At 33.9% G+C, this 26,760-nt stretch overlaps 3 protein-coding genes, 1 long non-coding RNA gene and 1 pseudogene across 6 annotated transcripts; 2 read left to right on the plus strand and 3 right to left on the minus strand.

Moving 5' to 3' along the window:
• Positions 1-465: 465 nt before the first annotated feature.
• LOC105110044 (peroxidase 39-like) lies at positions 466-1,952 on the plus strand (annotated as a pseudogene).
• Positions 1,953-6,396: 4,444 nt separating this feature from the next.
• Positions 6,397-11,649, minus strand: LOC105110013 (traB domain-containing protein-like). Its single transcript, XM_011004905.1, has 9 exons — positions 11,034-11,649; positions 9,719-9,766; positions 9,495-9,554; positions 9,316-9,399; positions 9,081-9,185; positions 8,041-8,154; positions 7,812-7,912; positions 7,270-7,381; positions 6,397-7,040 (listed from the first exon to the last, which is right to left on the minus strand). Exons 1-9 carry the CDS (start codon positions 11,499-11,501, stop codon positions 6,912-6,914), a joined length of 1,221 nt encoding a protein of 406 aa, XP_011003207.1. The 5' UTR covers positions 11,502-11,649; the 3' UTR covers positions 6,397-6,911.
• A 488-nt stretch (positions 11,650-12,137) lies between these two features.
• LOC105110014 (traB domain-containing protein-like) lies at positions 12,138-16,269 on the minus strand. Its single transcript, XM_011004906.1, has 9 exons — positions 15,860-16,269; positions 15,425-15,472; positions 15,208-15,267; positions 15,028-15,111; positions 14,793-14,897; positions 13,363-13,476; positions 13,138-13,238; positions 12,608-12,719; positions 12,138-12,401 (listed from the first exon to the last, which is right to left on the minus strand). Exons 1-9 carry the CDS (start codon positions 16,232-16,234, stop codon positions 12,288-12,290), a joined length of 1,113 nt encoding a protein of 370 aa, XP_011003208.1. The 5' UTR covers positions 16,235-16,269; the 3' UTR covers positions 12,138-12,287.
• A 1,515-nt stretch (positions 16,270-17,784) lies between these two features.
• Positions 17,785-24,878, plus strand: LOC105110019 (Zinc finger C-x8-C-x5-C-x3-H type family protein). Of its 3 annotated transcripts, XM_011004916.1 has the most exons (12): positions 17,785-18,036; positions 19,764-19,874; positions 20,147-20,180; positions 20,934-21,051; positions 21,138-21,194; positions 22,147-22,244; positions 22,371-22,442; positions 22,562-22,779; positions 23,230-23,274; positions 23,371-23,429; positions 23,944-24,156; positions 24,386-24,878. In XM_011004916.1, the coding sequence occupies exons 1-12, from the start codon at positions 17,910-17,912 to the stop codon at positions 24,455-24,457; spliced, it is 1,224 nt and encodes a 407-aa protein (XP_011003218.1). In that variant the 5' UTR covers positions 17,785-17,909; the 3' UTR covers positions 24,458-24,878. The 3 variants fall into 3 exon arrangements, with proteins under 3 accessions (XP_011003218.1, XP_011003216.1, XP_011003217.1); XM_011004914.1 differs by having other exon boundaries at positions 23,230-23,429; XM_011004915.1 differs by having other exon boundaries at positions 20,940-21,051; positions 23,230-23,429.
• On the minus strand, positions 18,328-19,771 carry LOC105110018 (uncharacterized). Its single transcript, XR_839387.1, has 2 exons — positions 19,552-19,771; positions 18,328-19,486 (listed from the first exon to the last, which is right to left on the minus strand). It is a non-coding gene; the product is annotated as an uncharacterized LOC105110018 (long non-coding RNA).
• Positions 24,879-26,760: the final 1,882 nt, after the last annotated feature.

Here is a 26,760-nt window from a genome sequence, read left to right on the forward strand (position 1 = left end):
CTATTGTTAGCAAGATCTATCCAGTCGAAACCAACACATAATTTTTCATTCACCGAAAGATCAATGCAGGACAAGGAAATTTCCTCATCTGTAGATCAAATGAAAGGCCTTGATGATGTAGGTGGGGTTTTACAGTAGGCTTACTTCACTTCTTCAAGAGCGACAATCCAAACTAATCTTGCACTTCTTTATACTAAAATATATCTATCTAATCTCTACAAGATGGCACATGTTTGTTAGCTAGATGTACTGTATTTATCATTTTCTTATCATACTTATGCTAGATGTGTTGTTCGTATCATCTTGGCTTCTCATCTTGTAGCATAAATCTAGGGCTATAAATCTTTTCTCATGATAGGCATTGCTTGCACATTTGAAGTAAAGTAGTTTCTAGTGTACAGCATTCCACATAAACGGCATTTAAGAAAATTTTACAAGAGAGAAAAGAAACTAGAAGCAATCAATATGGGAAAGATCGGTTGTACTGGGATACTAATCATCGGTCTTTTAGCATTTTTGGGCTCAACTGAAGCTTAACTAAAGATGGGTTTCTATGCTACGAGCTGCCCAAAAGCTGAGAGGATTGTGCAGGACTTTGTTAACCAGCACATCCACAATGCTCCATCCTCTTTGCTGTGTTAAAACAATTCAAATTAACATAAAGGAAATACAACCATAAAAGAAAGAGAAATGTTTTTATTAATTATTTTATTTTGAAGTGTTGCTTTAACCTGAATACAAAAAGACTATATATACACTAAATTGAAAATGCTATTCTACTATTAATAAATAAAAGAAGATAAATATACATATATTTCTTAACAGGCTGCAGCCTTTATCAGAATGCATTTTCATGATTGCCTTGTCAGGGTTTGTGCTTGCATGTAACTGCATTTTTAACTCTCTGCTATCTGCCTTTCTTCTCATGATTTTACTGCACAATGCTGAATATGTTGATTTTTCAGATTGTGAAATAACAAGAGAGGAAAAATGCTTGTTTCAGGGTTGTGATGCATCTGTGCTGTTGAACACAACTTCCGGCGAGCAACCTGAAAAGGCGGCCAGTCCAAATCTAACACTTAGAGGCTTTGACTTCATTGACAGAGTTAATTAAAAGCCTAGTTGAAGCCGAATGTCCTGGAATTGTGTCTTGCGCAGATATTCTTACCTTGGTCGCAGGGGACAGTTTAGTAGCCATAGTATGTAATTCCAACACAAAAAACCATTCACTAGATCTAATACTACTGATTATTAAAAACAAAAGTAAATTTCTTTTCAATGTTGACAGGGAGGTCCATTCTAGGGAGTTCCAACTGGCCGGCGAGACGGGTTTGATCTCAAAGTCCTCAGAGGTCATTTTCAACATCCCACCTCCCTTTGGCAACTTCACCACTCTACAAACACTCTTTTCTAACCAAGGTCTTGATTTGAAAGACCTGGTCTTGCTTTCTGGTATGTCACATCTTAACATTTTCATTACGTGATATTCTTGCAGAACTAAATCATTGATCATCAAACCAAATTAATTTCTCCAGGTGCTCATACAATTGGCATTGCTCATTGTTCATCGTTTTCGAACCAGCTATACAATATTACTGGGACTGGAGACCAAGATCCAGCACTAGCTAGATAGTGAATACGCAACAAATTTAAAGGCAAACAAGTGCAAGAACATTAATGATAACACTACTAAAGTTGAGATGGACCCTGGAAGCGGAAACACATTTGATCTTAGCTACCATACACTTGTACTTAAAAGAAGAGGTCTATTTGAATCAGATGCTGCCTTGACCACAAATTCCGATGCATTGTCTATGATCAACCAACTACTCCAGGGCTCACTTGATTTCTATTCTGAATTTGCCAAGTCCATGGAGAAAATGGGTATGATTAATGTTAAAACCGGCTCCAACGGAGAGATTAGGAAGCAATGTGCTTTGGTTAATGGCTAGGGCTAAGTATCACGGGATCTTGGTGGTGATCGCTTTGTGTTCTTGAAGGGTTATTCTTTTGCTGATGTGAATAATTGGACTGTATTGTATTGTAATGTTCCTTCCTTGCCTTGAGAAATTCTGTGGCCTGTGATTATCTTTCCTTGGCGTTAATTCGCCATCGTTAATCAAAATTTGCCAAGTTAAACACAATTTAGGATCATAGAACTTGATAGATATACTTGAGAACTATAGTTTTTAAGGAAGTTAATTTTGAATTTGATTTTTCTAGGTGATTTGATGACTTAATGATGTGACGTAACTTGAAGTGCAAACCTCTTTAGTCTAACCTTGCTATAAGAAGTTTCACCTGAAAATTATGCGGCAGTTATTAGGTATATATTGCCATGTTATACTCAGGGCGAGGAAAAAACCAAAAACTAATTAAACCAAAAAGAAATAATAACTGAAAAAACATATTAGGAAACCAAAAATTAATTAATTCATCTAGTTTGATTTCGGTTTAAAGCTTCTAAAACCAATTGAATCCTTGAGAATATATACATATATATATATAAGATAGTGTTTATAATATGACTTTATAAGAATGAATATAAAAGATGTTTTATTTTTTAAAAAAAAAACCTTGTTGTTTATAATGACAGTATTTTTTTTTTTTGCCTCAAACCCTTAAGATTTATATTATTTTATTAAAAAATGAAATTTATATTGTTTATAATGTATAAAAGATAACAAGTTAGGCTTTATATATGAAATAATTTTTTTGTAATTACATTTATTTATATATGTTGTTGGATAAGTTCTTATCAGCTTTATATATGTTGTTGGATAAGTTCTTATCTTCTTCAATTTTTTCTATTTTTGTAATTATATTTATATATGTTATTAAATATTCATAATTATCTAATTCTTTTTATGAATTTAGTTTGGTTTTACATCTTGTTCTAAAAAAATCAATTGCATTTAACCTTAAAAAGCCCATAAAGCTAAAAGAAAAACACACTAAAAAACCAACAAGTGTTTTTCCTTAAAAAAAACTAAACAAAACTAGTTCTAAATATGTATGTTTTTCTCTCTCTTTTTATATTTTTATACGGAGGATAATAAAAATATTATTATAAAGATATTTAGAAACTAATTATTATTCTTTTAAAATATAAAATGACAAATAAATACTATAATATAATAAAAATATTCTTTAAATTTATTTTATATATATTAATTCATAGCTTTTTTAAACTCGTATAATATAATAAGTACATATTTTTTATAAGAAGAAGAAAAAAAACTCAGGATAATAATATATGCATATAGACACATTATTTTTTTTAAATCAATGATATATGAAAAAATTAAAATATAATTACATAAATAAATTAGCATTTTTGACGTGTAAATAAAAAAATTAGTAAAGAAATTTATTATTTTAATTAAAACAATAAGTGGACCTAATGATAAGTGGCTGCGCTTTTGTTTAAAGACTTCTTGTTAGGGTTAAAAAAGTTTCTCCTTCCTATTAGTAATGTAGTATATTTAGTCCCTTTTCCCTAGAGAGTTCTAATTTAATCCCTGAAGAAATGAAAATTTTAATCTTTTATCCCTTACATCTTTAGCTCTTAAACAATGGAAAATTAAGTCTTCCCCCCTTAAATATGAAACATTTGGTCCTCTTCTCTTCTAAGAATTTTAGTTTGGTCCTTAAAAGAAAAAAAATGTTTATTTGAGTCATGCAAAATCTCTTGTGGATATAATACTTACCTAAAACCTATTACAAAAAAAAAAAAACCTTAATTACAATATACAAAAAATGATCCGAGAATGGCATTCATGTAATTCAATTGAAAGAATGTGGCCCAAGAAGTAACTTACTATAATATAAACATAAAAGCCCAACGAATCCCAAAATGGCCCGTACTTAATGAGCCAAGGTTTAAAACACCAAAGCCCAAATTCAAACACACTAAAACCCTACAGCCCGAACGAACACACCACAAATTCTTGGAAACCCTAGTTTCCATGCCACCAAACACTTAACAACATCCCCTATATATACACAACGAAACCCTCACAGCTTCTTATCGTTTCTCCCTCTCCGCCCACCACCTCATGCAGATCTTACATCCCACCATGGGTTTCTTTCTTCTCCTTTTTTCGATGTGTACATGTTTTCTGCTGATTTTATCGTGTTTGAGTACAAAAAATTCTTGATATTTTGGTTTCTGATGTTTTCTTATGGAAAATAAATGAGTGCAGTGATGAAGCAAATTGTTTGTGGACTAGAGTTTCTGATCTGGGCTTGTTCTCCCAGAACTTGATTACTAACCCTTGGCTGTCTGAGCACTTTTATAGTTTTATTGTTTGTTTATCCATCTCTCTATCTCTCGTGTAATAGTTTAGGTGTTTCTGAGGACAAAAGATGTCTTTTTGGTCATTTTGGCAAATGATGATAACATAAATATCTTAGCGGATTTCAGTGAGATTTTCGAGTCAATGATCTGATTGTTACACACACTGAAGCCCTTTTGATTAAATCCTATTTTTTGATCAATTTTTTTTTTAACAATTGATTTTTCTAGCTTACTGCCTTTTGTATCACAAGGGATGTGGTTGCTGTGATGAGGTTAAGCACTAAATGTGTTGAAGAGCAGTGGACAAGTACTTGCCGTGAGCTCTCATTTACAAACGACTTCTCCTTCCACTGAGCCTCTCTAATCCCATTGTATAATCTTTCGTTTTGTTGTGTTTAGTGTGCTAATTATGTTTAAGTGATTGTTAATTGGGGTTAATGGTATGAGATTTTGCACCCATTACCAATTCTGGGGGATTTGTCAGTTCCTCTTGGCATAATGGCTCGGGTGCTAGAACCATATTTTGTGGCTTATCCTGATTAGTGGCTGATATTTGTGTCATCTAATCCTGGAAACACCACGTACATTTTCCTGCACAGTTATGGCATGTTAACCCCTCACAGCTCGCAAGCCCTTGCCTATAATCATAAGGATGGTGGTGGCTCGACTGTTGGATTGATTAAGCTAGACCCCGTCGCAGTTTTCCGGGGTTAAAAGTGTAATCTGAAGAACATTAATCTAATAAAATTTATTTTATGAAATCAAAATAGAAACTCTACTCAACAAGCGAAACTTCCGAGTGTTTTCGGGAGGTGTTTTATAAATAAAATTTCAAGCTGATTTATGTAGTTGATGCCTGTGTAACTAGGTGATCTAGTTGGAGATGTAAAGATATAATGGAATGGCAGAAACAATGGAATAAATAGAAGAAAAAAATAGTAGGTATCTAAGACCAATATGCTTCGGTAATGAGACTAAATATCTCGGGAGCGCTAATAATATTGATGACAATGAAAGTCTTAGTATTATTATAAAAATATTTTGACGGATATCCATGACAATGAAAATTTTAACATCACCAAAACATAATAACAAGATCTGAAATGTTTTTTATTTTGTAATATAAATATCCGAACTCGCTTGTATTTATATTTAACTAATTTTATAAATATAAATATACATTGCTTTTAAATTTTTGTGTAAGCTTTGAATACATTTTTGATTTTTAACCAATTCAATTCTAATTTTTCTATATTTTTCTTGATAGAAGAATACTTGATCGAGTGAGATCAAATAATTTAATAAGCATAGTTGTTGAACCGTACTATATAGTCAGCAACAAAAAAAATTTATGATAGTGCTTACAAATGTATCTTATTAATATTTTTGTCTCATTTTTTTTGTCTCCTTTATTACTTTTGTGCCATATTATTTTTTTTCAAGCCATTAGAGTATTTTTGTTAACTTTTGCATAAATAAATTATTGAAAAAGCAAAGATATACAGAAAGAAGATTGGGATTTGTTAGTTGTTAATGTGTTGCTTACACAGCACATCTACTTCTGCATGTATCACCTGTTTTAGTTGAAAAATATTTTTTTAATTATACTAGTTTGAAAAATATTATTTTCATTGTGCTAAGAAAAAACTCAACTTACCAATGAAGGTTCTACACGAATTTGTTCAAGTCAACCCGGATATGTCTAAATCAATTTGAAAGAAAACCAGCTCTTGATTTGAAAAAATAAAATAAAACCCAAATAATTATGGGCAATCATGATTGTGCTCTAAAGAGGTTTCAGACAGAGATGGTGATCGATTTTATCACTGTCAAAGAAACAAAACTTGGCTTGGCACCTAAGGCTAGGGTTAAATCCCAAGTCCCATGCGTGCACACTTTATTGTTTTTCTTCAAAGAAATTCGGAGCACTTAACTGATATTAGTTTGACAACATTGGCATCCCATTGTCTTCAGAAGATGAAGGTGACTTACTTGAGATCGTATGTTTCCATGCCACTCAAATGCATTGTCGCGGGGACAGACGATGAGAGCAGAGTGATTATCGGGTTTAAACTGACGACTGGAGTTCATTTAGATGATGACAAAGCAACCTCTTGTGATTCATTTGAAGAACCTTTTTGATCAGGTGTTACAAGCTTGCAAACCACCATTTCCATGCTTAAAGAGAACTAAAATTGACAACAATCTGGGTTCCATGGAAGATTTGTTCTGCGCATTTTGTTTAACACACCTTCTCATCGGATCTGGAGCTGCTTGCACAACATGCTGTCACGTGTAGGATTGTTTGCCCTCTGTGCCGTTGTTGTGTGCCTGTAGGATTGTTTGGCTATTGAGTTGACTGGCCACCGTGCTGCTTGTTTATAATGTAATTTCTTTTGTAGGATGAACTCCCATAAAAGAACTGTATAAAATCAACTGTCAATTAGTTACAAGTACGTATACATGAACCCTAGCAGGACTGTTCATTCGTTATGTCCTTATTTGTTGTGACAAGTCAAACAAACTTCGAAAGAATATTGTGAATTGGGAGTATGAAACTGTGCATCCTCATCGTAAATGACCCTCTGATGCAAATCGAAACTGGTTATAACTATTTCTTGCGTGAAAGGTATAAGCCTGAAACAATAGCCACACCAGCAACTGCAACACCTAGAGATGCAAGAACCTTCCGAGCTGAAACAGCTGGTTTCTGTGAAGGAATTTCCATAAGATCCTTCAACTGCAACAATGGGAAGGCAGAACCGGTGAGTCTTAAAGAGTTTGAGAAAAAAAATGTGATTGGCACACAAGGACAATGCTAATCTGGTAAATTTTAAGGTTTCATTAATAAAACTAACTGTATTATGAGTCAGACTTTTGTCATTAATTGAATTATTAATGGACTAACTAACAAGTTTGGCATTCTGTAATCAAATAGCACACAACTCAAAAAAATATTCTCAACCAACCTCAAAAGGTTGCCCCCAATGTTTCTTAATCCCTTGTAAATGCCCCTTTCCAACTACTGCAACGACTGATGTGTGTTCTTTAGCAATTCTTAGCAGCGTTGATGACATATACCTGAAAGTTGAAATGGATATTAAAATTTCATTCAAAAACAGAAAAAGTTCTTCATAAGGAGCTCGTACCCCTAAACTATCACAGTTGTTCACAGAGAAGTAGTTCCTGATTAACTTTCAGTACATAAATAGATGAAAGGAACATGAGTTCCAGGTGGATTTTTCCAAAAACGTTTTCACAGAACAAGAGCATGTAGGTCAGACATCAAACTATAAACACGCTCCTCCAAAGTGAAATAGGCAATAGAAGTTGCAAAATATTTCTAGCAATTCCATTCCCTTTGTAAACTCATAGAAACAGAAAACTGTTTACCAATAGACTCTGCTTCTTCCTTTTTATAAAAGCCAACAACAGAGGAAGGGATTGTCATCTTTTCACAACTAAAAAAGTATCAAAATACAAAAATAAACAGGGGCAAAAGACTACTAACTGATCTCGCTCATGCACAAGGGTATCCATTAGAGTGGGGAACTGCTTGCTCATTTCTTGAATGACAAGAGTCAGCATGTCAACATCATCCATTTCTTTTAGCTGGAAATAAGCAAACAAATTGACTGTCAACAACAGTTCAACAATATTGAATAATTTCTGTAGCTAAGGAAAAAAATTAAGTTTTTTGGGGGAAAATAAGTAAAGAAAAGGGAGCTTAGAGAATTTACCATTTTGTCAAGATCCTCAGAGCTTGGTAAAAATAACGCTTGAAAAAGTAATGAGTACAGCAATTTCACTTTATGCCACAGTGGCATTTTACCCCATGTCCTCTGCAAAGTAATCTGTTTCAATTGATGCCATCAGAGTCAAAGTAGTTTGTAACAGCAGTAAGAAGGAAGAAAAGAATAAAATCAAAAGAGAAGTGAAGAAAATTAAGTAAACAAGCTCATAAAATGCTAGGTGGACAAGACTTGATAGAGATTAAAATGTGAGTTTATTGTTTTACACTGTCTGCATTCATGAATAACGAGCTGAAGAAGCAATCCAGCAATAAACATTTGACAAATCCACTAAACATGAGATGTATCAGTCCAAAAGCCAGGGTAATGATAGGCACTTTAGATGGATGGCAATATATGCCTGGATGGGGAATTGTTGGGCCCTAGATTAGCAATAAGAAATGCTAACCAGACTAGGAAAGTAGCCAGAACCAAGCACAAATATATGCAACATACATCCCATGTACCAAATCTCACAGTCAACCTTCATGGTGGTTAAACCATCCTCTCTTTTTTTTGCATATTATTTTATACTTGAAAACTGATTGCAATAAAAATAAATGCTTCGGCATAGGGATACTGGCATTAGATGTAGATTTTGGACTAGAAAATGCAAATATGGATAGAGAAACTAGGGGCAACTGTAATGACCAAGTACGTGTTAGGCAGACCAAAATTAAACCTCCTAATTGGCCTTCAAGGAGATTACTGTAAATGTTTTTCTCACATCCTCAAAATCAGCCTAAAGGAGGCTATACCACTAAATTTCTCTTACGAGAAAACTACATGTGAATGGCAATCAAATAAATCTACTAAATTCATAAACACAACCAGGAATTTCTCTTGCAGTAACAGGAAAGTATTCCACCCAACTCCCAAGCAAGAAGTGGGCAGGACAACATAGTTAAGCCAGATTAATAGATAATCCAGCATATCAATGTCAAAAGCAACAAGCACTTCCAACTGGCAATACAGCAAAAGGATGTTACCTGTACAGGACGATCACCAAGTACTACCTTACCCTCGTATTTTCTCGCTTCTTCAAATGCTACCCGGAACTCAGAACCAGGAAAAACTTCAAGCTTATCAGAAACCTTACATAGAAAATAAAATAAAAGTTGCCCAAATAATCTTGATGCAAGAGTTAACTTATATCAATATCAAAGTTTAAGGTTGCAGTCTTGATCGAAAAGCACTAATAAGAAATTCATCTTAAACACTTACCTTGGCAAGAAACCAGCTATAAAGAATTCCAAATGTGTTATGATTTTTCTTCCACATCTCTATCATTTCCCCCATAGTTGGCACCTGAACAATCAAAAAAGAACACATCAGAATATGAGAACTTAAAGGGTAAAAAACATTAATGAAAGAAAGCAAGAAACTTTCTGGAGGCAGCAGACCTTTAAATTCTGAGGAGAAAGCACAGCCACTCTACTCGCACACAATTCCAGAAATACAACCTGCAATCAACAAATGCTAGCTTCACTTTGAGGAGTCTAAATGGGACAAGTAAGACACCATAAAAACAATCTAAATGCAGGCAGCTAACCTTCTAAAAATAGAACTTCGCATTAATATTTGGAATCAAAATGTTATTGAAGTTTCACAAAAAGGGAAAAAGCACCTGTGGTTTCAAGTAACTGACTACAGCTTGTACTTCCCGGCATGATTCCTACAATTCGCAACCCAGCAAAAATATCAACATAAAAATTTACATATTTTTCAATTCTTGCTTGATTTTGAAAAAATTTACAAGATTAGCCATTTGATACTCACTTGAGAAAAGATTTATCTTTAGTCAAGCATCCCAAAACAACAAAAAGTTTTAAAATAGGAATTTCAGTTTTTTCCTCCACTTTCTCAGCAATAAAACAGAAAAATGAAATCAAAACCAAATAAAATACACATTCTTGAATGCCAGTTTAGTTCAGCAGAAAATACAAAAGTAGCCCTTTTAGGCTCACTTAAACAAAGAAAGCAAACTTCAACAATTTCTCTATTTTCCCTTCACTTTCTCAGCAACCAAGCATAAGATTTAAACCATAACTAAATACTATACATTTTTCAATGCTAGTTTAGTTTTGCTAAAACTTACAAAATTAAAGAGTTCATAATCACTTGAGCACAGAATTTTTTTCTTCTTTCTCAGGTATCCAATACTAACACAAAAGCTCCAAAAAGTTACAGCACCAATACTGCCTCGCTTTTCTTTCATTTGCTCCGAGACAAACAGAAAATTCAAATCAAAACCAAATATTTTGCTCTTTTCAATACTACTTAATTTTGCAAATGTTAACTAATCACTCGTTTTATACTCAATTAAGAAAAATATTTTTCTTTTTCTCAATCTAAGGAATCAAGTACTAACACGACAAGCTTCAATATTTAATAAGTTCCGTGCTTTTTTTCCTTCACTTTCTCCATCCAAAAACACAACAAGCTTATATGGGGACTGGAAAAAGAAAACAACATAAAGAAATTGTACACAATATTCAATCCTAGCGTAATATTGACTAGCCATTTTAAACTCACTTAACTTGATTTTGTCAGCAGCCCAATAGAAAATCTAAATCAAACTAATTAATTTACACTGTACAATGCAAGTTTAATTATTTTTCCGAAATTTACCAATTAGATATCTTATGCTCACTAATAAAGCAAAGAATTTTCTCTTTCTCAATCTCAAGTATCCCATGCTAACGCAAAACACAAAAGTTTCTCACATTTTCCTTCACTTTCTAAGCAATCACACAGAAAAACATAAATTAAAACCAAGTAATTCACTTTTCCACAACTTTATTTCTGCCAAAATTTAACAAAAATAAGCATTCAGCACAGAAAAAAAGGTCCCAATCTTTCCAAATTTCTCACAATTTCCTTCATTTTCTCAACCAAACACACACAAAAAAAAAAAAAAACACAGAATTTCAAATTTTCACCTGAGAAACATGAGCAGTCCCAACTAAATGCACGACACATGTGCCACCTTCAGCTTTCGACTCGCACGTGAGAACCATAACGCTTTTAGACAGTTCCTCAGGTAGCTCTTTCCTCCCCATCACGACGTCGTTTTTGTCATCATCCTCGCTAAGTTCATTAGCAACATCAACTATGCTTTCGCTTAAATGATTATCGTTATTGCTAGGGCTTTCGATGTGAACAAAATCCTCTTTAGAAGGGTTCGGATCCATAGGATTCCGGTTCGGGTTGGAATTTATCGGATTGGTGGGTTTTTTGGTAGCGAAGGTGATAATTTGGGGGAACTTTCGGGGTGAACAGATTGAGTGAGAGAAATTGAAGGTGGTTTGGGGGCGGGGGAGAGGGAATTTCGTGGGGATGGTAGTGAAAAATCGGTGTGAATCGGGTGAGTTAAGGAGGGGGAGTTGTGAGCGAGTGAAGCGATTCATTAATCGGGTTTTTATGGTGGTGGAGACTTTATATGGACGCTGACTCGGTGGTTTTGGTTAACATGACGTGGTGATACCTGTCTTCGTCGGGCTTTGGTGGGTCCAGTTTTACGTGGCCGACTTGTCTGGGTGGTTAACAGGAGTGGAGTGTTACTTCCTGCTTTAACTCTATTTGATATTTTTTTTTTCTTTTTTCATGTTTTCATCTATCCTTTTATTTTCTTTTCAAACAAATAATTTGTATTGACAATTTAATTTATTTTTTAAACTAAAATAAAAAAAATTATTTCATTTAAAAAAAATCAATTTAATAAAAAATATTTAAAATAAAACTTTCCCAGGTCAAAGTTATATAAATTTTTATATTATCTTGGTGAATATTTGAAGAAATAAATTCTTTTAATTTTAAAATTTAAATTCATAAATAATTAAAGAAAATAAAATGTCTTTTAATCATTGAGTTGATTTGCATTGTCTTTAAATTGGAATAGGATTTAATTTTTAAAATGCATTAGAATAATATTTTTTTATTTTTTAAAATTTATTTTTAATATTAATTTATTAAAATAATCTAAAAACATCAAAATAAAATAATTTAAAATTTAAAATTTAAAATATCTAAATACATTTTCTGACTATTCCAACTTTGTATTCATTAATTTTTCCAAAAATCACGAGTTAATCGGAGAATACAGAATTATATAAAAGCATGGGCAGAACAATCTCCTCAAAAAACTGAGCATCCTGATCCTCAATTCATTTGATACAAATCGAAACTCTGGTTAGCTATTTCTTGCTTGAAAGATAAAATGCTGAACCAATGGCCACACCAGCAACTGCAAGAACCTTCAGAGCTGAGAAGGGTGGTTTCTGAGGAGGAAGTTCAAGAAGATCCTTCAACTGCAACAGAGGGAAGGAAGAACTGATGGGCATGACAGTCTAAAGACTTGCTAGACAATCTATAAGTTTGGTAAACAAGGTGGATGCTAATCTGGTTGTTCTTATGATTCCATCAAATATAAATTAAGGGTATAATGTATCAGATTTCTATCATTAATGGACTAACAGCAAACAAGTACATCACTCGAAAAATATTATTAACCAACCTCAATAGGTTGCCCCCAATACTTCTTAATTCCTTGCAAATGCCCTTTTCCGATGACTGCTACGACCGCAGTATGTTCTTTAGCGATTCTTAGCAGGATCGATGACATGTACCTGCAAGTTAGCCAAATAGATATGAATAAATTCATTTAAAAAGAACTTTGTAGAGAGTTCGTACCCCTGAACTTTAAGCAAGTTAATCACAGATTAGAGATTTCAGATTAACTACTCTCCTGTCCATGAAAAGAGATGCAATGAGGATGAGTTCAAGGTGAGTTCTTACAAAAACTCTTGTACCAAGAGCATGTAGCTTTGACATCAACTATAAACATGTTCCTCCAAAGAGACTCGGGCAATGGAAGTTGCAAAATATTTCCAGCAACTCTATTCCTTCAGGAAAAAAACTATTTCCTAATGGACGCTGCTCCATCCTTTTTATGGAAGGCAACAACAGAGGAGTGGACTCTCATCTTTTGACAACTTAAAAAAAGTACCAGATTACAAAAATAAATGATGGGAAAAGACTATTAACTGATCTCGTTCGTCCACAAGGGTTTCCATTACAGTGGGGTACTGCTTGCTTAGTTTTTTAGTTGAAATAGTAACCTTCTTAACATCATCCAAGTCTTTTATCTGAAAACAAGGGAACAAATTGACTGTCAATCACATTTAGAAATCTTCAATAATTTCTGCAGATAAAGGATCAAAAAAGAAATGGTGGGAAAAGGTGAAGGAAAAGAGAGCTTAGAGATTTTACCATTGTGTCGATACTCTTAGAGCTTGATGAAAATAATGTTTGAACAAATACAGCACACAAGAATTTTACTTTATGCCAAAAAGGTAACTTACCTTGTGTCCTCCTGAAAGTAATCTGTTTCAGTTGACACCATCAAAGTCAGATTAGTTAGTGACAGCAGTAAGACGAATGAAAAAGAGTAGCATCAAATGAGAAATTGAGAAAATTAATTAAAGAAGCTCACAAAACGCTAAAATGGACAAGACTTGATAAAAATGAAAATACAAGCTTATTGCTTTTACACATTAAATCATTCAAGATTCAAAGTTAAAGAAGCAGTCCAGCAATAAAGATTTGACAAACCCAGTGAATTTATCCACTGGAAATGTCTCAGTCCAAAATCCAGATTAACAGATACTCTAGATGGATGGCAATAGATGTCTGGATGTGGAAGTGTTGCCCGTAGATTAGCACAATGGAATGCTAGCCAGACCATGAGAGAAGCCAGTACCTAGCACAAAAAGACATAACATGCATTCCACAACATGCATCCCACACATCCAATCGCTCGGTAAGCCTTCATGGTGGTTAGACCATCCATTTGTATATAATAATAGACTTGAAACATTATTGCTAACAAAATAAATGCTAGAATATAGGGATATTGGCACTATATTTGGATTTTGGACTAAAGATTGCAAACCAAATGGATAGAGAAATTGGTGGGGACACTAGACCCGGTTCACACACGTGTAAGGTCGAAGATGATGGAGGATAGCCCAACCCCAAAGTTATCGGATTTTATTTGGGTTTATTATTGGGCTTAATTTATATTATATTGAAGGTCATTTTGTTTAGTGGCTTATAAGCCCAATTATTGGCGTTGGGTTTATTTGTATTTTACTATTTATGTGTTTTTTCACATTATTGACAGTTGATGGTGAATTAAGAAAAATCTGTGGATTTCTCCTCCTCCCCCTGCCCCTTTCCCTTCTCTTCTTCTTCCCAGCTCCTTCTTCCTCTTCTTTCTTCCTTTCCCCCTTTTCTTTTCTTCAAATTTTATTGTCCCACATCAGAAACTAGCATGATTGTACAAAGCAACCAAGTGACCAATTGGGCAAACCATGAAATTAAACCTCATGATTGGCATTCAAAGACATGGCTACAATTTTTTCAGATTCTCAAAATCAGTCTAAAGGAAGCTATACCGCGAAATTTCTCTTATGAGGAAACTATAAATGAATGGCAATCAAATGAATACTGCTATATTCATAAACACAATCATGAACTTCTCTTGCAGTAATAGCAAAGTAATCCACACGCTCCCAAGAAAGAAGTGGGCAGGGCAACATAGGTTAAGTTAATTAATAGGGAATCCAGCATATCAGTGTCAGAAGAAACATAGCATAGGTTAAGTATTTCCAACTGGCAAGACAGCAAAAGGATCTCACCTGTGCAGGGCGATCACCAAGTACCACCTTGGCCTCACATTTTCTTGCTTCTTCAAATGCTACCTGGAACTCAGAACCAGGAACAACTCCAAGCTTATCGCCAACCTTACATAAAAAGAAAAAAAGCAGTTGATCAAACAATCTTGATGCAAAAATTAACTTATAACATTCTCAATGTACAATAATCTAGTTTTCATTGAAAAGCATGAATAAGAAATTCATCTTAAATACTTACGGTGGCATAGAACCAGCTAAGAAAAATTTGAGGCGCATTTTGTGTTTTCTTCCACTTTTCTATCATTTCCTTCATTGTTGGTACCTTAACAACCAAAAGTAAAGACACCAGAAAGTGGAAAATTGAAGGGTAAAGAGCATAAATGAAAGAAAGAAAACAAGAAACTTTCCAGGGACAGACCTTTAAATTCCGAATGGTAAGCAGACCGACTCTACTTGCACACAATTCCAGAAATACAACCTGTAATCAACGAAGTAGCGAATCTTCATGGGACAAGTAAAAGCCATAAAAAAAATTTAAATTCAGGCAGCTAACCTTCTAAACAATTACCTTTGCATTAATATTTGGAATACAAATGTTAATGAAATTTCAAAAAAAAAAAAAACTGCAAAAGCACCTGTGGTTTCACATGACGGATTACAGCTTCTACTTCCCTGCATGATGCCTGCAACTCACAACCCAACAGAAAAATCAAGGTAAACAATTTGCAAATTTTTCAATTCTGGCACAAATTTGATAAACTTATAAATCCAACCATTTTATACTCACTAAAGAAAAGAGTTTCCTTTTCTCAAGCATCCCAAAACACAAAAGCCTTCAAATTTTAATAATCCCAGCTTTTTCCTTCACTTTCCCAGCGATCAAACAGAAAAATAAAAAGAAAACCAAATAAAATACAAGCTTTTAAATGCCATTTTAGCTTTGCAGAAATTACTAAAGTCAAGCTCTCTCAAACCAAGAATTTCCCTTTCTCAAGCACCCAGAACCAGAAAACACAACCAGAAAACACAAATATATATATATATATATATATTGGACTTTCAGCTTTCACCTGAGAAACATGAGCAGTGCCAACTAAAAAAACCACACACTTGCCACCCTCAGCTTTCGACTCGCACGTGAGAACCACTACGTTTCTAGAAAATTCATGTAGTGGCTCCTTCCTCTCCGACGCGACGTCGTGTTTATTATCATCCTCCCTAAGTTCGTCAGCAGCATCAAATATGCTCTCGCTTTTGGTGGCAAATGTGGCAATTCGAAGGAATTTGGGGGGCGAGTAGATGGGTTGAGTGGAAATGATGGTGATTTGGTGGTGGCGAAGAGGAGATTTGGTGGTGGTAGTGCTCGAGAAGAAGCGGTGCGATTGTGGCGAGTTTAGGTGGGTGAGAAGCGAGCGAGTCAACCGCTTTACATATCGAGCCTTCATCGTTGTGAGGTGTTTATACGGACGCTGACACTGGCAGTGCTATATGGGTCAGGTTGATTAGCTTGTTTTATTTATATCCTTTTGTTTTAGTAAATTATAATTTAGTCCATAATTTTATAATGAGTTTGTATGTTAATCCTCTTTGTTTTGAAAAAATAAATTGATTCCCTTTACCAGATTTGATTTTGAAAATCCTAAATTAAAAGGTGTTTTTAAGTTTGCATATGGTAAGTGAGGTTGTAAAATATGGTTAGAAATAAACGGTGGTTAAAAAATAATTAAATTATCAGAAAAAATCATTAGAGTAACTAAATTATAAAAATATTTAGATTTAATATTAAATAATGAATAAATTTGATTTTTACTGTAATTTTATATTTATATTAAGTGGAGGCGGATAAGAAATTAATGATTCATCAGCAACTTGTTGCCATCTAGGAAGGAGCTTGCTGGCACCTTGTTCATAAAATCTTAGCCATGTAAAAATTGTCACATTTAGAGGTCTAGAAACATATTAACGATGTGCTTAAAATTGTAATTATAATTATTTTTAAAAATATTTTTATGTTTAAATATATTAAAAGAATATTTTTTTATTTTTAAAAATTATTTTTAAAATTAAAGTATCAAAATAATCTAAAATATAAAAATTTAATAAAAAATTTAAATTTTTTAAAAATATAGATGTAACCATATTTCAAAACGCACCAACTCCACTTAAAAACCATAAGATCATGAGGTTTTGCTCTTTTCAGTAATTCTATGGTAATTTTTCTAAATGAAAGTTTTTCAACATGTTTATTTTTATATTTAAAAAATTAATTTATATATATTTTTATTCGCTTAAAATTGATTTTTTGTGTATTTTTTATTATTTTAATGTATTGATATAAAAATTAAATTAAAAAAATATTATTTAGATATATTTAAAAAAATAAAAAATAATCATTGCTATCTTACCAGGTTTAAAAATAATATAATCAAGTTAATAAGATTGTTTAACCTAAATTAAACTCTAAATCAATGAGTTATCGTATTGAATTATTAAAATAAAACTTGAGAATTGGGACTAAGGTGTAAGAATTTAAGACTAAAAAGTTTGTTTCTTCTATAGTCTCAGGTTTAAGTTTTTGGTTATTCATATGATAGTTACTGGAGACTTATATGGTCGTTAATTTCAGGACTCGTAAAATTAGTTGTAGTGCACGTAAATTAGTCCAAACATTCATATTAATCTAAAAAAAAAAGATAAGACAGGATTGAATAACCAGGCTTATCATTAATCATTAATCCTAACCAAAGTTTTATTTTGAAAATTTTTAAGCTAATTATTCCATGGCAATTTATACGTGGTTGTTTTGTTTTCAAGCCCTTTCTTTTACAAAATAAATAAATAAATACAACAATTCAATCAAATGTCTTTTCTAATTTATTTCTTAAAAAGAAACCACAAAGATTTTGAACAAATTACTAATTAGGGACTGAAAAACGATTATAGGGACTAAATTGATAAGCCTTTCAAACCTTAGGCATATAAACGTAGTTCATCCCTCTATTCCTTCACAATACCTTTCACTTTCTAGTTTCTACGCCTGCAGTAACCTTCAGGCGAATCACTTTCTCCCTCAAAAGCTTTCTCTGTGGAAATTGTTTTTCTCATAGATAATATATTAAAATGACGGAAAGGAAGCTCTTCAAGACGAAGCTATGCGTGTTATACCGAAAAGGCCGCTGTCATCGTCAAAATTGCTCTTTTGCTCATGGAAACGCCGAGCTTCGTCAATCCATGCCTTCTCGTTATGGTATCTTTGCTCTTCGTTCCCTTTTTTCTCGTTGTGTAACCCTATTTACTGCTATTTTGTATAATTTTTAATCGTTTTGGTCTTTAGTTTTTCTTTGCATTATTACTGGCTGTAATGTGTTCTATACTAGGTTTCAATTATTATTATTGTTGTTGTTGTTGTTGTTGTTGTTGTTGTTGTTGTTGTTGTTGTTGTTGTTGTTGTTGTTGTTGTTGTTGTTGTTATTGTTATTTACTGTAATTAATCAAATTTGTGTGAATTTTTTTTGATGAGATTGCTTCTTTTTTTTTGGTATTATTCATTTAAAAAAAAATGTTTGGTTGGGTGGTGTGAGCATAGTTGTTGATAGATTATTTTGTGAATGTGAGTATTAAATTTTACTTTTAATTTAATCTTAATTTGTTTGTTTTTTTGAAAATGTTTTAGTTTATTATTGTTATGAGTGACAATTTATGATGAATACTTGTTTTCCAAATGATTGTGCATGAATTCAGAGAAAAAGCAGTGCGGTAAATGTGAAGTAGGGAATACAAATGAGGAGAATTCTTCGATTTGGATTTTATTCATGAGTGAATTGGAGACGTAATCAAAATGTCTTTCAGCAGATTTTTGTTTCATTTGATCAGCAGTATCAGCTAGTGATTTGGAGATGCATCAAAATGGCATCTGGAGAATGTGTTTCGTTAATGTCAGCTACTATTGGCTTCCTTCAGAATTGATATTGCTCATTCGTTAATCTTAGAGCTGGTTCCAGTATTATATTTTTTTTTTTTTTGTCTCAGGATCTTTATTCTTGTTCATCATACTATACTTTATCTCCAAAATGGCAAAAAATTTGGTGAAGGATTGATATTAGCCTCGTTGGAAATTTATAGCCTGTGATTATATGGACATAGCAAGCAACATTGTCAGAGTTCTCAAGTCTTATCTCTAGTGCATTCAGTAGTCTATATCCTGCTGGAGCTCATTATCTATTATGTCTTCTTGAATATCCTTTTCAAGCGATTTCTACCAGAGAAAGTATGCATTGTTTTGCGGGAGTTATTTCATGAAGAAACCAATTGTTCTTGCTGATGGTATATTCATTGACATTCTCCTGTATTATGGTGCTGGCAACAAATCTATATTATTCAGATTCTATTATTTTGCTTATTGTCATCAAGAAGACAGAGTATACTGACTTGTCTTATTTATCGTGCAAACATTATACCACAAGATTTTACCATGGAGGCATCATATTTCTTATTGCTAATCAAGAAGTCAGGACATATTGACTGGTTGTATTCAATAGATTCTCATTATTTCTTAATATGGCACCGGAGAGCAATCTGTGTTATTCAGCTTGTATTGTATTCCTTATTCCTCATTGAGAAGTCAGAATATATTGTCTAGTCTTATCCAATGCAACTTCTATATTTGAAGGGTTCTCTTCCTGGTGTTATATGGTAACCTTCTAGTCTTATCCAATGTGACTTCTAGATTTGAAGGGTTCTCTTCCTGATGTTATATGGTAACCTTCTTTGTCAATTCATAATACATTGGGATAGTATCTTATCCCCCTTGGAATTGGCAAGCAAGCATTATTTCTATTCATTGCTCTTGCTAATTTTGTTCCTTATGATGGTAAGCTTGGGATCATTATGATTTACAGGTCTTCTGGTTGCTTTAACTGAAACATAGAAGATACTAACCTGCTGTACTGGAATTTATTCCCTTCCTTATTGTAGGTACGCGGGACTATCGAGGTGGTGACTTGAGGGATAAACTTGATCAAAGGCTTTCTCCAAAGCGCCAGTATTCCCCAGGAAAAGATACAAACAGGCGAGACTCATTTCGTGGTCAGTAATTGTGTCCTTGTAACTTGTCCATGTCTTCTCTTCATACAGTTGTGTTTTTATCCCCCCTTTTATCTCTGGGCTGTGGATGAGTAGAGTAGTGCTTTAAATTATGAATGTGTTAACATAAATTATTATAGGATAGCTAGGATATTTTATGTAGTTATCTTTTTTTTTAATCCGAAAAAATATGTAGTTATCAACTCAGTTTCTTTTGTCATATGACTACAATTGCCCCCTGATTTTTCCTTTCTTGTTGGCTGCATTTGTTTCAGGATCAAGCCCTTCCAGGTCTCTTGAGAAAAGCAGGTGAGTCAACACAATTCCACCTTTTACTGGTTCTAATTTATTCAAGGTTCCATAGGTGTTGCCTCTCTGAAGATATATCCTCCCTTTTGGGTTTATGGCTGTGCTATTGGCTTATGTTTACTTAAGCTTTTATGTTCTTGACTGGTGTAGTATAATTTTTTGTATCCTTTGGAATTTCATAGAGAGAACATACCTACGTCACCATTGAAGTGTTCAAGGGACTTCATCAAACTTTGAAATTTCAAACAGAAGTTTGTCACTGTACTTTCTAGTATTACTGGAGCCCAGCCAGTGTGGATTTCATATTGAAGAGTCCATATCTTTCTTGATAATGGTTGATTGGCTTGGCAAGAATACTTAAGATATTTTTATCCATTTCATGGTATGAGTGATCTGGTTGTGAAACCTTTTTAATCTACAGCTTGGAAGTTGTGTTAATTAACACTTCTACAGGGTCCATCTATGCCATTAGATGGTGTGGCTTTTAAGTTTAATATGTAAAGGACTGTAGTTCATTGTACACTCCAATCTAGTGGCTACGTCATGTTTGGTGAGTTATTGAAAACTGCTTGTGTTAAAAAGGTTTGAGGAAACAAATATGGCAGTGCTTTTAGAAATATCTTTGCTGATACTATAAACATATATTGAATACATAATGGCACACAAACTAAATTTTTGTGTGTTGTTCTGTTTTCATGCCCGCACTGTATGTCTTTGGCTTCCAAAAAATAATTAATTTTTCTCCTTTTAAAGTGACAGAAAACGCAGGAAGAAACAGCAATATGATGGCCAAAGTGATTTCTCTGGGAGTCTGAAAGTCTCAGATAGGGCAGATGACCAAGTTAAAGAAAGAAAAAGTGCATCATCTGAGGTTAGAAGAGCTTGATCTGTTTGAATATTTTTATGAGGGAAATTCCATTTTCATTTATTTTTTTTTAATTTTGGAACTATGTGCAGCTGAAAGAAATGCAGTCAAACATCAACAAGCTTGAGCACCACAAATCTGAATTAATGGTGAGTGCTGCTCTTCAGTTTCTAGATTTTTTAGCTGCTATTCTGCAAACAAAATAATTTTCTTGTCATTGTTTAATTCTTTTATTTCTTTAACCTGTCAAGTTTGCTGTTTATTGATGGGAACTTATTATGTTTTCTCTTGTTGTTTCATGTCATCATCTCTTGCAGTGGTTTGAGGTGTGCATTCCTTTGTGGAAATTTTTTTCTCAAGTAGTTTATAGTGGCTGAAATAAGTGAAATGTTGATCTATGATTATGAATTCTATTAGTATGTTTCACGAATAAGATCTATTAAAGTTTGACCAGCTTCAATTTTTATGCTATCTATCATTTGGTCTTGGGATGCATGTTGCATTATGATAATGTTAAAAGTACTTTCTTCTGACTTCATAACTCTAACATGTATCCCAAGAAACCACTTTTGGTATTTCAAATATTACAATTGTTCTAGGTTCCTTTTTGCTTTCGCTTTTCTTTTCTTTTCTGCTTCTCTTGGTTTTCTCCAAAAAGAAAGCTGATTGACAATTGACAAACGTTGTGGGTTATTTAATATGTAACTTAAGAAGCACAAATATTGTACTGAAATTTCTGTATGTTTTTCAAGTTCACTCAACTTTTGGGAGAGTGGTAATGAGAAAAGCTGTTTGACATGGGAAGAAGAGTTTGCTGCAACATTAGTTGATTTGAAATCAGCTTGCTTACCACATAGGAATTAAAAACCTAGAGGACATGCATATTCCTTTTCCATAAATGCTTGAGTTGCCAGCTCGAAGTGTTGAATTGAAGCATGAATCATTTTTCATATAGTGATTTGTCAATGTACATGTCTTCAAGCATCCCTTTTTTTTTTTATGCTGCCAACATCTTTTTCTTCCCTTATATTTGATGTTGTTGCCTTTTAGTTTCATGATAAGTAAAAACATTTTGACACTTGGTATGTGTATTTTCTAAAGATCTTACTGGAAAAGAAAACTGAAGAAGCAGATAGTCTTACTTCTAGAATTCAGGAACTTGAGGCTCAATTATCTGCAGAGAAAGAGGAATGCAAAAGGTAATTGCTAATATTTATTATCATAGTTTACCAATTTTTATATATCCTTATGTTATCTCTCTACTACTTGATGGAAGACACGCTTCTTTAGTTTTACCTATTTGCTCTTTGCTACTGACCATTCAGAATCACTTCAAACATCAAGAAGTTTGTCAAAGCATATAAGCACTATGTGCGGGCTCAAGATGAACTTAAAAGGCATTTCTCTTGATACCATTTCTCATGATCTTTCTGTGGTTTTGTTTGTTTGACACATTTTATCTTTTCTTTGGTGGTTGCTGGTTGTCATTAATCGATTTATTCATGGAACTGTATAGGTCAGAAGTTCGATTTAAGAAGTTGGGTGATCAGCTTGTTTCTGGTACTGCAACTGATTGCAATGAAGAGGATTCAAGCTTCAAAATTGTCAATGATGGAGAGATAAATGGTCATTGTGCAATCAGTGCAGAGAATGAGATGCAGAAGCAGAATAATTCCTCTCCAATTGAGAAAAGTTTGGGTGGTAAACAGTATACCGCTGAAAAATCAACACAAGGTATATGGTGTCTTTATATATTATATAGTAAATGGAATTTTGGAACCTTCAAATTTGATTGGTCCCCTGATCTGACGTCATTATGTATCACATAGTATTAGCCCCCTATTACAAGATATGTCCTTGAAGATGTAGTTGAACATTTGTCAAGAAGAATAAGAAGCAAATATAAAGGCATGGAACAAGCAGCTGAGTCTAGACCAATAAGTGTGGAGTTTTTATCTTTAATCTATCCTCTTCATGTTGTTCCATAGCTGCATTATTTGGGCAAATGGTCATTCCATATTTCCATCACACTGCTGCATGCTACCATTAATTATTTCCAATACTTTGATATCAGTGGAACTTAACTTGAAATGGCCTTTTTAATCTGGTCATTATTACTGATTTTCTGCCACAAAATCACGTGCAACTTTCTAGGTATGTGCTGACATCTTGCTGGATTTTTAGGCAATTTAATCAATGGTGGCCATCAGGCAGAGACTCTAAGATTGAGTAAGCTTTCCCAATTTCATTCACACCCTGTTCAGCTGAATAGCAACCTGGAAATTGGGGTAGTGGACAATAGGAATAACAGTCATTTTCCTATAGGAAATGAAAGCAAGCAAAAGAAAGGAAAAGGTGTTTCCACCAGTATTCCCTTGGATAAGGTAATTTCTTCTTTCCCACTTTTGTTTTAAGTTTTCTTTATTTTCCTTTTGATGTTTGTCAATCATGACATGAGAGCCTTTTCCAGTAAAAATCAGAGATTAGCTTGTAACTTGAAGATTGGTAAAAGCTAGCAAACAAGTGAGAAAATGTAGCCAGGAGAATTTAAAGGGAAAGGAAAATTTTGTTGGTTGCGTTTCCTGTACATATCATAATTTACACTTTGCAAGGCAGTTCCACAGTGCACCAGTATCAGCAGATGCCAGGTCTTGGCTCCTATCAACTTGCAAATTATCATTATAAGCATTGTTGTAGGGATTGCCCCTCTCATAGGAATATTTATGTTGCTATTGTACTGTTAGAAATTAGAACACTCAAAACAACTTTTATATATTTTTTTATTTATGTGGACAAGAAAGTCACCGATTCATTGTCATTATTCATGAATTACAAGTGCAATGAATGGCGGACTAATTTTAAGGAAATACTTAACTTCATGCATGTTTGTATGGACAGACCAAGGGTTCATGCTCAGTGCTTCACGTACCATCAACCAGCATGGCTGCTCGTGCAATTGATGACCTAGTTGAAATTGAAATGGAGGAGAATGTTGAAGTAGTTGAAAATATTTCTCGGGGGATTGTTAGAGGAGGTGCTACATATGAGGCCCGAAGCTTGCCATTTTCACTTCCCCCACCTCCTCCAAGCCATCGAAATACCTATTCAAAGGTTGGTTTGATGGTCTTGTCCTTCTGGTTGACTATAGGCACTTGGTTACATTGGCACAACATATAATAAGAATACACGGATAGTGATTTAACTCTATTCAGAATCGATCTCCCCATGTCTGATATTTTTTATCGTCAAAAAAATGTTAATACATTTATAGAATTTATCATGAATTATCTGTCTTGCACTTTAACATGTGATATTTATCTGACTTGCTCTGGATTTGCAGTATGAGGGTGAAGATGAGAATGTAGATGTTGGAGGCCTAGAGGAGGAGATGGTGGATATCGATATAGTCTGATACCATAATGGCATTCCACCTCTATACTGTGCGGGATTGATCGGTGAGCTTCATGTGTATAGTTTTGGGTTTAACAACCATCACTGTTTTGTAGTTCCTAAAGACTTGGATAATAGTATTGCTATTATTATGGCAGCTCTGATTGTGTTAACATGGGGTTGTAGGGGCCGTACTAGTTTTACTTACATCACCTTATGCCTTGTACACATGGGGGTGCACATTGGTGCGGGCTGGTCTGGCACCTGCTCGTGCCTCGCATAGCCATCTTACCGCTGTACAATGCAGTAGATGCTATAGTCATTTAGCTTCTAGATGCATAACATGGCCAAATTTATGAATTTGTGAAGGCCAGTCGCCGGGTGTCTGAAGATGTCACTTGGGCTTGTAATGAAATAGCAGAGCCCTTGAGTAAATCTTGATCAGAATAATTTGCGAAAGTTTTGTTGTATTTTTTGCATTGTAGTAGCTTTTACGGTTGTGGTTTTTAAAAAATAAATAGGTTTAAATAAAGCTATAAATGGTAGTTTTTTTCTTAACCAGGGTTCGCGGTAGTTTTTAGTAGAATTCATGTAAAACCTTAACCAGGGTTCATGGTAGTTTTTTCTTAACCAGGGTTCACGGTAGTTTTTAGTAGAATTCATGTAAAACCTCATGGATATTTTATTAAGCAAACAAGATTGAATCTGTGATTGGGATAAAATGTAACCCTAACCACATTAACAAGCAAGCTCTGAATCTGCTAGTAAAGCTTGCCTGTCTTTAAATGGAAGGTCCACGTAACCAGGCAAGGAATTCACTTTAAAAAAATATTTGTTCTTTAGGTGGTAAACTTAATCAACACGAGTGAAAACTATATGTGATAAATAAATGAAACTACTCTTCTCCCTTTAGAGTTGGTTTGAAGACGATGACTGCTGCCTGGCCTTTCCTGTCCTGCAATCAAGGAAAAATCTAATTAGATAAAGCACACGAAACAAAGTCATCTAGAGAGGATTTTTGCAATGCAATATATGATAAATTTCCACAGAGAGAGAGAGAGAGAGAGCTAGCCAAAATAATCGATTAGAAAAGAAAACACCGCGCGCACCATGTAATCTGGTCTAACCATAAAAACCCTAGATATGTTAAGAACTCTTCTTCTTCTTCTTCTTCTTGCCCCTTAAAGAAATTCTTGATGTTTTTTCTCCATACTCTCTTCATTATCTATCAAGATGTCAAACGACAATATTATCCAAACTATGCCATCCAATGAGCTTCTGGAGATAAATTCTGATCAAATTCAGGAGGAAGTCTTCCAGCCTGATGACTTGCTCCTCCACTTGATCGTTGTAGCACTAGACTATCCATTAGAAAGATGAAAAATCATCAAGCATGAATTCTTGATGTCCCGTGGCCGATTAACCTCTGATCAGCCCTCGACAGCAGCCCTCAGATCGGAATTGCTTTCTCGTGTTAGTATGGTGACAGTCATTGAAGATCAAAGGGATGGTTTAGCAGATCATGACATCTTCAAGGGAACCTTTTCGTGGCCTAGTGACGCACAGGATATGTTCGTTCGCATATTTATATCATCATATGTGCATTGTTAAGTGGTTCCCTGGAGAGTAATCTCAGCCATCGTTGCACTTGATCAATATAATTCCTGTTTCCCTTCTCAAACATCACAAAACCTAGTCTGTTTGCAATTATAATTATGTAATATATAATGTAATGGGAAAATACTACTGTGATGTTTTCTGCACTTTGTTGATGATATTAGGGCATGGCCGGTTGAAGGAGACGAATGGAGTTTCTATCGTTCTTAAGCGACAGGAGATGTTAGTTGCTTGGGAAGTGCCTCCTCGTGATTGGCAGCTCTTAATATAGATTGAGAGCTCCAAGAGGTAATTAACCCTGGTCAGATAGGGTTTGGAGGTTCGCTTAGGGATGAAGATGGTTCCTGGAATGCTGGTTTCTTTGGCAAGCTATGGTTGGATTTTGCTTAGAGGAAGGGTTTCCGCGAGGTATTGATTCAATATCAGATTCCCAGGCTATTGCTTTTCTTGGATAAAAAGAAAATTAAATTCATATAATTATATAATAGCTAGCTAGGAGAATATTAAAAAATATTCTTATGTTTTTCTTGGATAAAATGAAAATTAATAATTATAATTATATATTAAAAAATTATAATATATGATATTTTTAAAAAATATTTTTTATTTTAAAATATATTAATTTTTTATTCTTATGTTTGACATAATACCTTAAAATTATTTTAAAAAAATACTAAAATAAATATTAATTTGATTAAATCTAGAGAT

Source organism: Populus euphratica, unplaced genomic scaffold (genome assembly GCF_000495115.2).
Source record: "Populus euphratica unplaced genomic scaffold, PopEup_1.0 scaffold431.1, whole genome shotgun sequence".
In the NCBI taxonomy this organism is placed as follows: Eukaryota; Viridiplantae; Streptophyta; class Magnoliopsida; order Malpighiales; family Salicaceae; genus Populus; species Populus euphratica.